The 16,303-nt window shown below is 33.0% G+C and overlaps 1 protein-coding gene across 6 annotated transcripts in view; it reads right to left on the reverse strand.

Moving 5' to 3' along the window:
• The window catches only part of LOC138328006 (pancreatic secretory granule membrane major glycoprotein GP2-like), a 35,517-nt gene extending 19,648 nt beyond the window's left edge, over window positions 1-15,869 (reverse strand). The window contains exons 1-8 of one of the 6 annotated variants that reach the window (XM_069274564.1): window positions 15,559-15,869; window positions 13,030-13,146; window positions 9,079-9,156; window positions 8,679-8,885; window positions 8,258-8,422; window positions 7,449-7,634; window positions 6,568-6,646; window positions 5,186-6,232 (exon numbers count right to left, since the gene is read on the reverse strand). In XM_069274564.1, coding sequence (XP_069130665.1) covers window positions 5,617-6,232; window positions 6,568-6,646; window positions 7,449-7,634; window positions 8,258-8,422; window positions 8,679-8,885; window positions 9,079-9,136 — 1,311 coding nt within the window. In that variant the 5' untranslated portion in view covers window positions 9,137-9,156; window positions 13,030-13,146; window positions 15,559-15,869 and the 3' untranslated portion in view covers window positions 5,186-5,616. Of the gene's footprint in view, window positions 1-5,185; window positions 6,233-6,567; window positions 6,647-7,448; window positions 7,635-8,257; window positions 8,423-8,678; window positions 8,886-9,078; window positions 9,157-13,029; window positions 14,932-15,558 lie in introns of those variants that run through there. The other 5 variants (XM_069274565.1, XM_069274563.1, XM_069274566.1 and 2 more) reach the window with 5 other exon arrangements.
• Between the last annotated feature and the right edge of the window lie 434 nt (window positions 15,870-16,303).

The raw sequence follows: 16,303 nt of genomic DNA on the forward strand, positions 1-16,303 counted from the left end.
ATAGCCATGTAGTACAGCATGAGTGTATTATGTGAAACCAGCCAGTATTACTTCTGTACGTACATTTATGAGGAAAACGGTATTCAATAGTGGTTGGTAAATAAACATGAAACTGCTGTATTTAAGGGAGTAGCGGTCTTTAGGTTTATTTTTAAAGGCCATTAACATTTTACACCGGTCATGCTATATAATGTGATTTACATCTGCAGGCTGACGACAGTTAAACCAGTCGTAATCATTTCTAAATATATCGATTTCAAAGTTTGGAAACCCAATACCATTGTTATAATTAGACTACAATGTCAAGTTTCCGTGTGCCAAGGTTGTTACGTAAATTCCAATGTTTTCGGAAGCTCTATGTTTATAGTTAACAACAGAAATAGGGCCATGTATACTGATCAAAAGAATTTCTGCCCATTACACTACCACAATATGTGTTATTGTGCATTGTTAATTAAAGCACCGACACATTCATGGACTTCATTCAGTTGTCCTATGACTGCTTTGTTAATAATAAACCTTATGTCAGTGTTATTTTTACATAGAGACGTTGTCCATTGTTAACAGTTGGTTTACTGGTGTGTAGAATGTATTTCGTCTGACAATAATTGTATATATAGGACATGACGTAACCGGTTGGTGTCCCAGGAAGGATACTGGCTGAGGACAAACAGTTAATAAAATGGTCTGAAAGATTCGTTTTATAGAATCAACAATTGTCTATCGAGTCTTAAAAACAATCATATGCCATGTTAATATCAATTTTGGTGTACCGCCTGCTATACAAACAATGCTGTAGTTCTGTGAAAGACAAAGTCTTTTGTTTTATCTGTCTGTGTATTTCACGGATGTTAATAAATCGGAATGGTACTAAAATGTAGAAAAGTACTCAAAATGCGTAAATTATCTTCATGTAATTCAAAGAAAAGATAACGGAAATCAAATAAATGTATTTGTATATTTAAGTTGTATGTGTCGTAACTGAGCAAATAGTGATGAATTATAAGTTGTGCAATTCAATAAAATGGATGAGCATGTATGATGCCTTTTAAACTTTAGTTGCAACATATAATGTATGCACTGTGAACTTCTTGGTTGTATGGTTAGACCGCATGTACTAATTTCATGACTATATAGATAAATATAATGATGCTTGGCAGTACTGCTCAAAATCATGTTTAACTTTTATCTGTACTTATAAAATTATAACCTATGCGTTGTAAGTATTATTCTCAAAATTGGCAAAAATATTTGATGGTGAATAACATATGAAAAACTCTTCGTGATTCGTGGGTATGAAAAATTCAGCACTTATAATTTTAACATAAAATGATATGGACATCCATATCACAATTGAACAATAAGATAATTATATTGTATTAACATCTTAAAACAAGAGGCCCAGAGGACATGTATGGCTCACCTAGTCTATTATGCCATGTAATTTTCCGAGGACCATTGCTTCTTTTCTTAAGGATTTTAAAGAACTAACTCTATTTCTACCCGTTCTGCTCCAGGGGATTTGAGCCATTTATACAAACTCCTCTTTTCTGAATATTTGTGGCCAATTTTGTTTACAATACCAATGTAACTCTAGAACAATTTACCTCTATTTTCCCTATTGGGCACCACATGTTTCTGGCTAAAGGGGTATCACTTTGGTCCGTTTTACGGCCACTTAGTGATAAGCAAAATATTTTGAATCAAGGAACATTAGGGTCAGCTGTATATTGTATGCTATTCAGAATAGCCGACTTTTTCTGCCCTCATGGCAATTTCAGAGGTCAAAGGCTGAAAACTATGACTTTCAAAGAGTTTAGCTTGAAATTGATGTTGAAGATGATAACATCCTAGAGTCACATTGTCTAGGTCACATGCATACATTAGGCCAAATTCAATTAATGTTTTTGTCTCTCAACTAATTATCTTCTGGATTTTTCATGTTTAAAGCAAGTGTTCAAGTTTGTTGTTAGAGAAAATATTAAGCAACACCTACATTGCAAGTATGATGTTAGAATTGTGCCTGCTGTCTCATTGTGTGCAACTAAATGTATGATCTCAATTCTAGGGGCTACCTAGATCAAATATATCTGATTTCTGTCTCAAATACAGAGAAAAATTCTTTCTTAGGAAAACTTACCTGTCACAAAACAGTTAACAAGAAATCACTATCCTAGGGTGAACACTAGATGTAAATACATGGTATTGTTGGGTAAAACCACGAGATAAATGTTCCGTATTTAGTCGCCTTTTACGAACATGCAATAGAACAGCAGGCACAATTCTAACAAAATGTTTGAAATGTAGGTGTCGCTTCAAATTATCTCATAAAACAAACAAAATTAAATATCTTAAACACTTTTCTTATATATAGGAATTCAAGAAGATGCATAATTGACAGTATATACCTTTCATTGGATATTACCTCATTCATCCCCGTCACCCAGTTCATATGACCCTAAGCTACAATCATCTTAACCAGATCATTACAGAACCTATATAAAGCTCTAAAAGTCACTCTGAAGTTATGGATTAGATGAAAATGTGGGTAACCATGAAATTGAGATCCAAATGTAGTCGCCTTTCGTGATCATGCAGTTGGACAGCAGGCATAATTATAACATCCTACCTCAGTGAAGACGTTGCTTGAAATTAAGCTCATAAATCAAGTCTTAATCCTGTTTTAAACATTGGATAACATTAAATGCTTAGCTGACAGATGATACCATTCATGAATATGACCCAATTTATGCACGTGGCCTAGCCCATTAGCTGCAATATTGTAGCTCAAAAGATTTTTAGAAGATATTGATGTCGTCTTTAGAGTTACAATGTTGGTGTGTATTACTGCTAATGGAGCAAAGTAATTATTATGCAAGCCATTATCAAAAATTTGTAAACCTACTTACCTAAAAGTCAATAAATTTAAAACCTCACCTTATAAAACATAAAATTCACATTTAAATATGAAGGTTCTTCTGAATGAAAATTATACAACAAGTCTACAAATTGTGAACAAAAATAATATATAAATGAATATATATGCATAAAATAATTGGAAACCTACAAAAAAAAGTATAGAAAGGTGTGCACGTATGATTTCCGTAAGCAGTGCTCCACTAGGACAGATAGACACCATTTCGTACCCGGCCGAAATTAAGGTATAGTAAACCTTGTTTGTTTGTTTGTTTGATTAATTAACGTCCTATTAACAGCTTTGGTCATGTAAGGAACCGGGAACGTATATTCGTTCTACTAGCCAATGTGACCCTAGGATGTAATTATCTTAAGTAGGTCATGTCAATATCCTTATGCAGTACTCAACATTAATTTCAAGCCATCAAATCTTTGAAAAAAAAAGTGTTTATGCTAAAATAGAATAAATGCTTAACTAAGTAGCTGTGACCTACTTTTGGCACTTTTCATCAGTTTTTTAACTGAACTTCACAAACCCAATATTTACAGGCAAAAATCTGCAAAACATCTTTATTCTAATGATTAATTGATTAGTACATGAATGTGAATTTTCACCTTTGACCTCTGAATTACCTTTAGCGTAGAAAAAAATTGGATATTCTGAATAGCAAACAACATACATCTTACCTTAATATATGTTCATGCTTAACGACCCAGAGTTATACCCCTCCTTTGTTTGCAATCCACGTATAACTCAATGATTAGTAGCGAATTATAAGATTTATCTGTATTTTCCCTATTTAGCCCCGACCCGTGTGCCCCAAAGGGTGGGGATGGGGATAGCGTCAGAGTCAAACTTAATACAAACTCTGTTCCCTTTCCTAAGAGGATGCTCTGGCGTTAGAATATATGCAGAGCTTTATGACCAGTAGCGATTTATAGGAAATGCCGTTGGCCAGCTTAGCTAACAAAGTAAAAAATTAAAGCCTGTATCAATAACATATATATTTAATGCTACTAATAATCTATATTTCACCGTTGCAAACAAATGCCAAACGTTATACAACATATACTCCAAAACCTTTTTGCAATTATAAAACTTAAAAGTTCTGCGGATTCAATTGATAATCCCATGATTTCATGACTTATCTCTAAAGAAGCTGTTTGTACCATTAAATAACCGATACTCTATACACACAATAATCTTCAAAATGAAGCGCCCTTGGTAACAAATACGCTCTGTCGTTATCACTCAAACACAAGACAAGATTTTAGCGCAATTTGTTTATTTTTACTTAGTGACATAGAAATTAATTTTCATCATGATGATGTCACACACAAACGACCAGATTTCGACAAAAAATGCTACCTATAAAATGCGTCTTTTTGTAATTGTCTGCCCCTTTGGTCATGACGGTTTTCTGAATATTGGCACAAAACAAATTAGCCACAGTGTACAGTACAGACTAACAATTCAGACAATAAAAGGAAATTAGTTGAAGTTGTAAGTTTTTGATATAATTCATGATTTTAGCCTTAAAAAGTCGAGGTCATTCATTTGAACAAACCCGGTAGCCCTTTATCCCGACACACTACAAGCCCAATATTTGGTTTCCACGCCTCTTAGTCATTGAATAGAAGACAATTAAATATTTTAGCCTATTTGGCCCCTATGACCATGTATTGCGATAAAGGTCTTTTATTTGACCAATGCAATGAAGGCCGTCCTTTCATGACCCTGGCTATAATAGGACGTAAATTTAATAAAACCAACCAAATTTGAACCAACTGTCAAAATAATTCTGCATAAATAATATTACATTACGCCTTTTATTACACTCTTGCCGACGAATATCTTAAATAACGACAACTGGTCCTGAAAACTTCCTTAAGGTAGACCGTCCCTATTGGTTTCTTTTTTAGAATACTGAAGCTAGAAACATGATTGGATATATTCTTTATATAATATGGGAAGTTACATATAAGAAATCCTTTTTTCCTTTAAATCCACAAACAATAGGTCATTAGTACATATCTGTGAGCAAACCAAAAGAAAAACTAACCTGGTTAAATAAGCTTTTTATTTGGTATTCGTGATCAGGGTATATCTTCGATTAAAATATATAAATACCGAAAGGTTTGTATAATTCATAGCTTTATCAAATTATTTTTTGCTATAAAACGAAATATCTGGGCCCACCTTTAGTGGAAAAATAGACTCAAAAAAGTCACAGTTTTTTTTTTCTGAAAAAAAAAAAATCTGAAGAAAGACCGATCTGATAAGCTGCAAAATGACAGGTAAACAGTTATGATAAGGATCATTTTGTTGTTACTGTCCTGGTACATATACAAACTGACGCGACATTTTTCATTTTGGGTCCCCGTGAATCCATATGTGTTTCATGTAATTGTTTGGCGACCATTCTGATTTTTGTTTATTTCAAACATTAATGATAAAAAATACACTAAGTTTACTGATTTTCACACATCTACATTGGTACACAAGAAGTAACCATATATGTAAACCAAATGTTTTTTCTTGAATACCGATGTCAGAAGAGGGTTATAAAAAATGGTATGGAGAAATAATGTACGTTAACGGGATCTAGAAAGCGACTTTACAAACCTATGACGTCAACGCTTATGCATGTCAGTTAGTGGTCATCGGTCTGTGGCATAGTTAAAAATAAAAGCTTAAATTTAGAAATGAGTACAGTGATTTACATTAACCAATGTTGCATTTATATTACACTGATTATGAATCACGATTACTGGTCTCTCTCCAGTAGGGGCCACTCCATTTATCACAGGTTCATCACATGTGAATGCTTCCATGACCAAGGGCAGGTTTTTGTACTCTCTATATTTTCGATGCACAAGTTCATTTGATTTGACTGTCTGCATCATCATGAGTTGTTTTTTGGACGTTCCCCGTTTTGGTTTCACATGTTCGTTAGATGTGAATGATTCAGTGACCACGGGCGGGTAGTTGTGCTCTTCGGGTTTTGGCTTCACAGGTGAGTTAGATTGTATTGCCTCGATGACCGAGGGTGGGCTTTTGAGCTCCCCGAGTTTCGGTTTCACAGATTCATTCGAATTAGATTTGAATTCCTCGATGACGAAGGCCGTGCTTTTGTGCTTTTCATGTTTTGGGTCCATATGTTCATTAGATTTGAATGCTTCATGGACCAAGGGCGGGCAGTTGTTCTCTTCGGGTTTTGGTTTCACAGTAATTCTGTTCACAACATATTTGGTCCATTTTGTGTTAGTCAGTTTACATATACATGCAGCTGTGTCTCTCCATAGGAGGAAGTATCTGAGAGAAAGACAAAAAGAATAGTGCATAAAGCTAAGATCAACTAGTACAATATGTAATATTGTATTGTGATGACATAGATCGTAAATATTGTGATTTAATTAAAATATCGCTATTGATTAGAAAGTTGATACTACTTGTGATTGTATTAATTACTTAAATGTACGTAATATTTGATAATTATATCAGGATTGGCCGAACAAAAACACAGAAAATTCGTATTACGTTTTTATTTCATCGAACAAAATCTTTAATTCATTATACAATTGTACATATATGTAGCGGATGAAGTAAAAACAAATATTTTCGTATAAATCAAGCTTTAGTGATCTTACGTTAGAATTGACACTATTACGAAGATAAGCAAAACTATGCCAATTATGATGCCGATGATATTTCCATTCCCATTGTTTTCTGGAAAACAAAAAACAAATCTGTGATAACTGGGTTTTTTTTCTTTCTATTTTCAAGAGTTAATCCTTTTAATGAATCGTCGGAATATTCATATAAAAATGAAAATTGTTTATCATTCTTATATTTCCGTTTTTGTTTGTTGTTGTGGTTGCTATTCATAATCAGCATGGAAAACAACACATTTTGACGTAAACGTTCAATGGAAATCCCGATTTCAACTAACTTCAAAACGAAATTGTATATCACATTTGATAATTTAAAATATTCTTGAATGATTTGCCTTGTTTTAACTTTCGATTTCTTTATCTTCATATCTTAGTTTCCACATTAAATCCGATTTTATATAAGAACATATATGTGTATGTCTTATTTAAAGGTTCGAAATGTACATTGTACAGATTATTCGCCGAACAACATAGATTTTATAGCAATTTTATGTCCTTTTGACAGATATTTTGTAAAATGTAAATGACCACAAATACGTTGTTAAATGGAAATAAAATGATACCTGTATCACATAAAACCTAATGCAAGTTCATATAGCTTTTGTCTAGTTATCAATTTGTTTTGAATGCTCGTTCCCACGTTCATTAAAAACACCTGATAATTTTCATTGAATATTTCCATACTTGTGTGCCAGATTAAACTGGACAAGTTTATAACATACAATGTACTAGTAGTAATGGTTAGGGTTTTAATACGTGTGGTAGTGCTTGGGGTTGTAGTCTAATACCACAGCAAATTAGTGTTAGTATGGTATGATCTTTACAATATAGTGTATGGTTATCCACTCCACACTTACCGTTGTCATAGTGATCAGTCGTAGTTATATCCCGTGTTGTATGGGATGTGATAGCTGGGGTTGTAGTAGTAGTGATGGTGGTGAGGGTGGTGGTGGTGGTAGTGGTGGTGGTACTGGTCGTGGTTGTAACAGTGGTTGTAGTCCAAACTATGTGTGAACAGTTATCAGACGGTACAAGACTAGAACCTGAAAAAGAACATAATAAAATAAAATCGACATTTCTGCTCATTTATGACCAGCAGATATCACGACAAATGATGATTAATGTTTTCTGATTAAAGTACCACAGGTTCGAAATCTTTGGTCTATAATCAGGTTTTCCCTCCATGTCGAAAACTAGCAGAACCTACATAGACTATGACTAGAGTCCAAATGTTAAAATATAGATGTCTTGAGATATTGTAGATAATGTCCAGACAAGATAAATTTTCATGTTCCCTCCGCCTCCCAGTTGCCCGTCGTAATCAAAAGGACATTATTATATATATAATTATTTTATAGAAGTATGTTGTACAACATACTCCACAACTGTTATCTACCAATGGAAACACATACGTTATAATTTTAACACATCAACTGCAAATCTTGAAACCTCTATGCAGAATTAATCAATATCCACGTATACTTTATAATATCGTAACCGCAGGACATTTTAATTTACTACTGCTAACACGTTTCTCTCGAAAAAATAATGAAATTAAAGTCACTTTTCGGATCTCAAATTAACACAGCATACTAATGTCATAAAATTGTTTTCTTGAATGCTTTATTTGCATTGAACAATTTACAGGCAGTTATTGTGTACTTACTAACACAGTAGGCCTGAGGACAGTTCGTTGCACTTTTAAGTTGATAGACACGGAATGAACAGCAGTTCTTCACTTTGATAGTGAACTTATTGTGGCATATAGAGAAGATTGATCGCATACATATGTCACGGTCTACCGCTCCTTCGGACACACCTGGCACCGTACCTGTAAAAAGTATTTTTACTGATTGATATATTTTACATCACTTCGAACTATCCATTATTAAATAATCTTTGTTGCTGGGTCGATATTCCCTGATAAGACTTCAAGGTCAATCAAATAAATTATGCGTTAATAAGATATTCCATACTACTTGTTAAGAAAAAAATTATTGTTCTTTGATATCGTCAAAACTGCTAGATCTTTGTATAACACATAGAAAAATTGAAAGGATTATTCTTTTTTTCAAAATAATAGGAACCATTCATCCAGAGCTGGTAAAATGTCCCACATCCATCATCTACCAAAACACTACTGTCGTTCGTCAGATCACTCCCCGCGTCCCCCACCAGTCTGTACCATTTAGTAGAGAGGACTGCGTCACAAATTTTATTTGCGTACACAGATTCTGTGTGACTTGGTGCCCGATCAGATTCGGCTGTGAAGTTTTCATAAGTGATACAAGGCTCTGAAAAAGTTAATATCAAGTTTGTTAAATGAAGCAAATTTATAATTTTATTTTTTTACATCGAACGAGTACAAATATATAGAAAGAGAATAAAAGGGAAAGTTCAACGACTGATGGTATCATTTGAGTGCTTCATAATCGAAATGTTCTCTCCTGTGACAAGATAGGATAAAGTTTTAACTATATAACATACCTGCAGTTACTGTTGCAACTACCATGCAGACGATAATTTCGACGATCAATATGCTCATCCTTTCTGTTTAAGTTAGATCTAGAAAAAATGTCTTTTTATTGTTATGATTGATAATAAAACATTGTTTCCATTAGATAATCATATGTCAATAAATATTAAGTCAAGTTTTATAATCACCATCAGCAAAATAGTTTGATGGTCAGTTTATTACCGAGATAAAATTTCTAGACATTATTTTTAACCAATTGGCCATTTACAAACAAGGCAATATATTTTTTTTTCAGTATCCAAATTAATGCCAGGGTTAGGTAAATACAGAATTTTAAATTTTTGATATTGTTGCCCAAATACACCTGTCCATGGGTTGATGTAATTACGTGGGATAGTGTAATTTTAAGCTTAAATATTTCTCTATAATAATAACACAAAACTTTGATTATGTATAATAAACAAATAAAACGGAATTTTGCTATCACACATCAGACTAGGGTCTGATTTCGGTGTTACGGTTCATGGTTTAATTATACGAAGGATTTTAGTAGTTAGTTACAAGTCCAATATAACAGGTATGCATGCATATATTACAAAAAAGATCAGAAGGTCATCGTGTAATACTTGTATAAAAAGAGGTTCTGCATAAATAGAAGTTCTGAGAAAAAAGAGGATCTGCATAAATAAAGGTTCTGAGAAAAAAGAGGATCTGCAAACTGTATGGTTTCGGAGAAGACATGCATACGCATAACCTTGAAGGACATTTGAAACTTAATTGTAACATTTAAGTGGTCCATAGTACCGTGTGCTGTCAAATGTCCAAATTGAGATAGAGCGGAACTTCCAAACAGTTCCTTCAAACATTTGTCCAAAATCAGTGATTGGTCAAGAGGATACCATAGTATCCTTTACCTTGTGAAACCTTCACCGTTCTCTACGTTATTGGAAATTCCAGTATTTTGATTGAAATAATAAAAAAACATGTGTTGGAATATCCGCGAGTCGCATGAAGCACACCGTGACTTTTATTGTTCAAGTTAGGAAAAAAATTGTTCGATTGTTTCCCAGAATTGTTAGTTTAATATACATATTAACATTACACACTCTTTTATGTAAATTGGTGTCGTGAAAAAGCAATGTACTAATACTTAGTACTTGGATAATAATACCACGGAGACTAACGCGTTTTTGTCTGGTATAATGGAGGAATCGTTCGTTTTGATATATTAAAATTCAACGTTGTCTGGTCTTAACTTTAAACCTGCACTATAATAATACATGCAAAATATGTCAGGATCATAAGTATTATTAAAGAGGAATACTTCTCGTTTTTGTTTTGTATAAATGAATATTTATTCTTTTCAACGGTTTGGTTATATCGCTATACTCAGAGGTTGATAGAATTCGTTCTGTCTCTCTCATATATTTTCTTATTCAATCTTTTGTGCAATATCATAATATGTGACATATTAATCTTTATCAAATTCCAAAGGTATACAGCTATTTGCACATATGCAGTGACCTATTAACATTACTTTTGTACTTATAGATACACATACTAATAGATACATATACATGTAAGCAAAACATTGTGACTAATGAATTGCACCAATGAAATTCCTTAAGTTTCTAATTATTTCTCTCTCTTTTACAGTACAAGAGTAAACCCCAGTTTCTGAAATTTAACACATAATGTGAATTATAGAATGTAATACTAGGAACTACTGTCGAATTGTTTAGGTTAGTCATTTCTAAACTCTATCCTACTTTTAAAGTGTTAATACAGGCAATTCAAAGCGTAGGGTCTATTGTTATAACAAGTATCATTATTACTGAAAATTTAATTAGATGATAAGTATAGTTAATGATTGCTGGGTTTTTTTTAATCTTTTATCAAAACAGCATCTTTGTGCACAAGTGAATGGCATATTTAGGAAATATACTGTAGTGTAGAGGTAAATGGTGTGATGTCAATTATGTTTTAAAAATTCTGCCTACGGTAAAACTTATTTTTCTTAGGTTGATAGCATTGTCCTCATTGCTTAATGGTGCAAATTTGAGATGAACTATTAGTAAATAGTTTATAGGTAATGATTTATTACATTAAGTAGTTCTTTTTATAAATAATAAATATAATCCCGATAGGTAGGAATAATTTTATCAAAACAGGATGCACAATGACATTCCCTAAAAACGTTAAAACATTGGAAAAAATAGGCTTGTGTTTGTAAAACATCAATATCAAACAATTACTTCATCTCTGCGTCCATATCATAAAGGGACAGTAGAGTAAACTATTTTTACATTCATTGATATATAGACTATAATATTAAAACAATTTGTTCATTTGCCTGCCCATCTATTGAAATTCAAGCCGTAGAAACACTTTCGTGTTCAGCATTCCAAAAACAAATACAATCAACTATTTTTGATTGAGTGTGATTGCAATGCAAAAATGCATGACTCATTACATGTATCTTTCCATTGTCCTTGATATAAAGATATTATACAAATATAGCATTTTGTTGAGGTCGATACATGGTTATATCGATCAAAGAAAAAATATTGACCGAGGACGTAGTATTGACCGAAATCAAAATGCTATATTGTTTTATTATTTTCTGGATTTTTTACATTTTGAAATGAGTGTGAAACTAATTGAGCATCGTATTGTAAATTCTGTTTCGTGACGACAGTTACAATTCTATGATTTTGTAACAAGTTTAATTCAAAAACAACATATGAAAACAGTATCAATTGATGCACTTCAAGCTTTCATTACATGAACCCGGTGCATGCGTGTTTGTAAATTGCATACATGTACATGTACTCCATTATACATGTAGCTCCATGTCTTAAGGACACAGTCAATTAAATGTATAGTTTGTTCTCCGTTGAAATAATACACTTCGACGTCAAACATATATTTACAGATTCAGATTGACATTAAGATATATTATCTTATGCTTAGTACTCCATTCCGTAAAAATAAAAATCGTATACATACAGTAAGATTAGCTTAGGCCTCATGGTGTAAGTAGCCTAGGTGGAATTTGAAAAATGAATATCAAACCTATTCACTATTCAATGGCTCCAGACGCTTAATGAATGTTATTCGATTATTTCCTACTCTTCTACCGTGTTTATATTGAAACTTTAAACGCTTAAACTGTAGTCATCAGATGGAAGTCATCATCATCTTTGTTAGAAACCGAAACAACGTCGTCTGTCACATTTTGCGGTTACGCTTCAAACTCAGGTCATCAAAGCATTTGTTGCAAAGCGCCAGGAACACGAAGCGTTTTGGTAACGTAGACGATAACGTTATCTAAAAACAACCGTGCAATATACTTTTTCTATAAACTACTTCCGGAAAAATCAATCGTGCAATATAGTTTTTATCGGTGATCACATGGCGTGTTTTTGACCAATGAGAAGTGACAAAAAATCCAGAAAAATAATAATTGTTGTTCTTCAGAATAATGGACTATTGTATCCTCTCAAGTCAATATAATGAGATTATGTTTTCTGGAGTTTGATTCGCACCAACTAAGCAAGCTAACCTGACCAAAATAAGTATTTAAAATAAATGTTCTAAACATGTCTGTTCGTTTCTTGTGAACGGAATGAACAAGAACCATATTCAAATAAGCTCAATGGTCGAGTTTGATGTTTGATAAATCCCCCTGTGTAATGGTATTAAAATCGCGTGGATTGCTTTCTTTAGAAATGAAATTTTATTGATGGTGAAATCATAAAATTATATCTTGTGTGCCTATATAGGTCAAGCTGATATTGTCAAATTGACAATTCTTTCTGGTCATTTTCATATTTCTATAAATAAGTTTCATTACAATATGCAAACATAAACTTGCAATTCTAAATTACGTCTGACTGGCTAGAAAACAGTGTTCTTCACTCCTTATCCAGCTTTATCCTGCAACTGTCCCACATACTGACCGATAACTACTGCCGGATATTCTTGTGCTTTATCCGTCAATACGATATGCTTTATCCGTCAGTTAATTTTCCTGACCCAAAATGTCAATTTCCCGGAGGCAGATACTGGCATTTTGCCTGTAATTGTGTAGGTATCCATATTTCAAATAACGAAATAAATTATGTTGTGCTTCCTTCGTGTTCAATAAATCAAAATCTATGTCTGATTCACAATGTGTTTTAGAAGTATTTTTACCAACTCTTTTCGGTTCTCTATTCCGCATACAAATTTCGTCTGAATAGATAATTATCACATTGTTTTGTAAAACTTGTCGGATCATTCGCCTACATAGCAATCATTGTTCGAATTATGTAACGGGGTCTGTATTTAGATAGTTGGCACATGCATGACTAGTTCCCGTCTGACGACAAGCCATTATATATGAGGGGTTAAGGTTAACTATGTGCAATCAACTAGCAATTCCACGTAACAATCTGCACATTTTTCCACGAAGGAAGGACATATAATAATACATGCCATAAATGCATTTGAAAAAAGTCAACCAGTCGCAATCTCATACAAAGACAATAATTGAAGTCTAGCAGCACATTGAATTTCCAATTAACGACAACCCGATTCAAGGCCCAAAGTTTCGGATTTTCAGATAAATATGCCAGTACTTTTTTTAATAAAAAATATCCTAATGATCCATGTAGAGTCATCTACTATTTGTACAGCATTTTTAATAGTTGTTTTTTTTACACTTTCTTTTGTCTTTTGTTTATTTTTTCTACATGTATATCTCCAATTTACTTTCATAATCAATATCACTGCCGTAACACAATATCGGGTCCTTGTCAATAATTGATTTATCGGTTATTTCAGATTGTAAATTGTTTTATAAAACCTCTAATAGATATATCTCAATTACACATTTTATTGGAAAAAACGCAAAGGATTTGGCATCAGGAAAAAGTCTATTTCAATAAACAACATTATAGCATATAAGTGTACATGTATCTCTCCAACCCATCAAATAAAGTAGAAAATTTCTACACAAATTTTTATGTTTGAGTTATGTATTTAATAAATGTTTTAACGGATTTAAATTTATTTCTTCATTACAATTATGACAACCATGTAATAAGGTATCAAATATTACAATGGGATTATGAGAAATGATATGATTACTCACTTTGATTCTAAGTGTTAACCTTAGTTCATTAAATAATGGACATACAAAACCTAATGCTCAGCTGTTTCATCACCTAGGTTACAACGATATACTGGCGAATCTCTCAAATGATCACAAAAGAGGTAAGTATCAAAATCACTTAGCAGAACCTCTGAGATGACAAGAAATAATGTTAATAGTTCTGGAGCTGTTATTTATAACAGTTTGTGTTGTACTAGATTTGACATATTTATTAGGATGGATAGCATTCCGTTTCCTAGAGAATATTAAGATTATTACTTAACATTCGCATAGGAAATTATAAATATATTTGAAGATAATATTGAAACATCACCAAAGAATAAAACCACTGGCTATATTTTCATTACAAAGTCGGTTAAGGGGAATGGGTAATAACTAACCATCAGCGCCAGCGGGTTTTCTTTTCAACTAAACTAGAATGCTGGTCTTTGGAGTTCTGTTGAGTAAATACAATGTTGTCAATATTTAAAGGAAAAGCAAGGGTGGAGGAAGGCGTTCAGGATCATTAAAAAAGGAGTGGAAATTGAAGTGTAGTAAATGTGTTCAAACAGGTTTAGCATATCTACATTACAATCTACAATTTGATAATAAGATGTATTTATAGTCCTGAATCAAATGTAGAATACTGGAGAAAATTAGATGACATTTTGGTAAAGGTTTTGATGATAATGCTTATGATGTAGTTATAACTGGTTATCATATAGATTTCAATACCATATATAAATATAGATATATTATTGATAAATCAATTATCACGGCTGTGTTATAGAGTCTTACATTTTATGCCATAATTCAGAGAGACAAGACGCAACCATATGCTATTTCATATTGATATAGGATATATTTTGAAACAAAAAAACCGAGTCAATATTAAAGTGGATCCTTATTTCACAAATTTAATCATTTTTATAATGAAACGTCGTTGTACGACCATGGCTGATTGCCGAGAACGATAGAATCAAATACATTTTGTTTGGTTAGTTTGTTTGATTAGTTTAACGTCCTATTAACAGCCAGGGTCATTTAAGGACGTGCCGGGTTTGTTGGTGGAGGAAAGCCGGAGTACCCGGAGAAAAACCACCAACAGCGGTCAGTACCTGGCAACTGCCCCACATGGGATTCGAACTCGCGACCCAGAGGTGGAGGGCTTGTGGTCATATGTCGAGACAGGTTAACCACTCGGTCACCGCGGCCCCTTCAAATACATTACCTAAAGTACACTACACATATTTTCGATAGAAATCCATTCGTCTTTTATCGTCAGCCAATTGTATGAAAAATATCCTATATCAAGTAACATAGATTAAATATATGAACAATGTAGATGTCTTACCTTGTTCAAATAAAAACCAGAATACATAAATCCAGTTCAATATAATAACAAGCTGATGCCAATGCTTCAATGCAGTGTACACATGTTTTAATTGTTACACACCCATTGTGTTCCTAAGGTAAATCCCCTTTCTGTCTGCACATATACATTATGTATACCGTCACATGTAATTAGAACCTGTTGAACCGTAAAGACATTTAAAATCATAACGTTAGAACAACCATTCCGTTTAACTGCTTGTTAAAAAACGTTACGTGCATTGAATGTGGTTTTCCTTCACGAATCGACAAAAATATAATATGATTACTTTAACATAACATTATCACAATTAGTACTCTGTCAGACAAAAGCTTTCAAGAATGTTAGCGGAACAACATACAGAATTTCATGAGATCAGTGAACGTTTATTGTACGTTATTTTGTTAATACAATTGTGTTTGTTTTATTGAATCAACGTCATATTAACAGCAAGGGTCATGTAAGAACAGCCTCCCGTGTATGTGGTGTGTTGCAGGTACATGTATGAAGAGCGTACGTGGTGCGTGTTTTTGGAGACTGCGATTTATTCGTGTTGAATGAATGAATATTTTTATTTTCTCCAACATGTGAAGATAAATAATATGAACAACTCGTCTCAAAACAGAAAAAATAAATAAGATAGAAAAAAGAGATGCACAGTGAGGTAGGAATTGAAATGATTAATGTCACTACTGTTATACGTATTTCATAAGTTACAACCGGTGTA

This window comes from Argopecten irradians, chromosome 7 (genome assembly GCF_041381155.1).
Source record: "Argopecten irradians isolate NY chromosome 7, Ai_NY, whole genome shotgun sequence".
Lineage (NCBI taxonomy): Eukaryota > Metazoa > Mollusca > Bivalvia > Pectinida > Pectinidae > Argopecten > Argopecten irradians.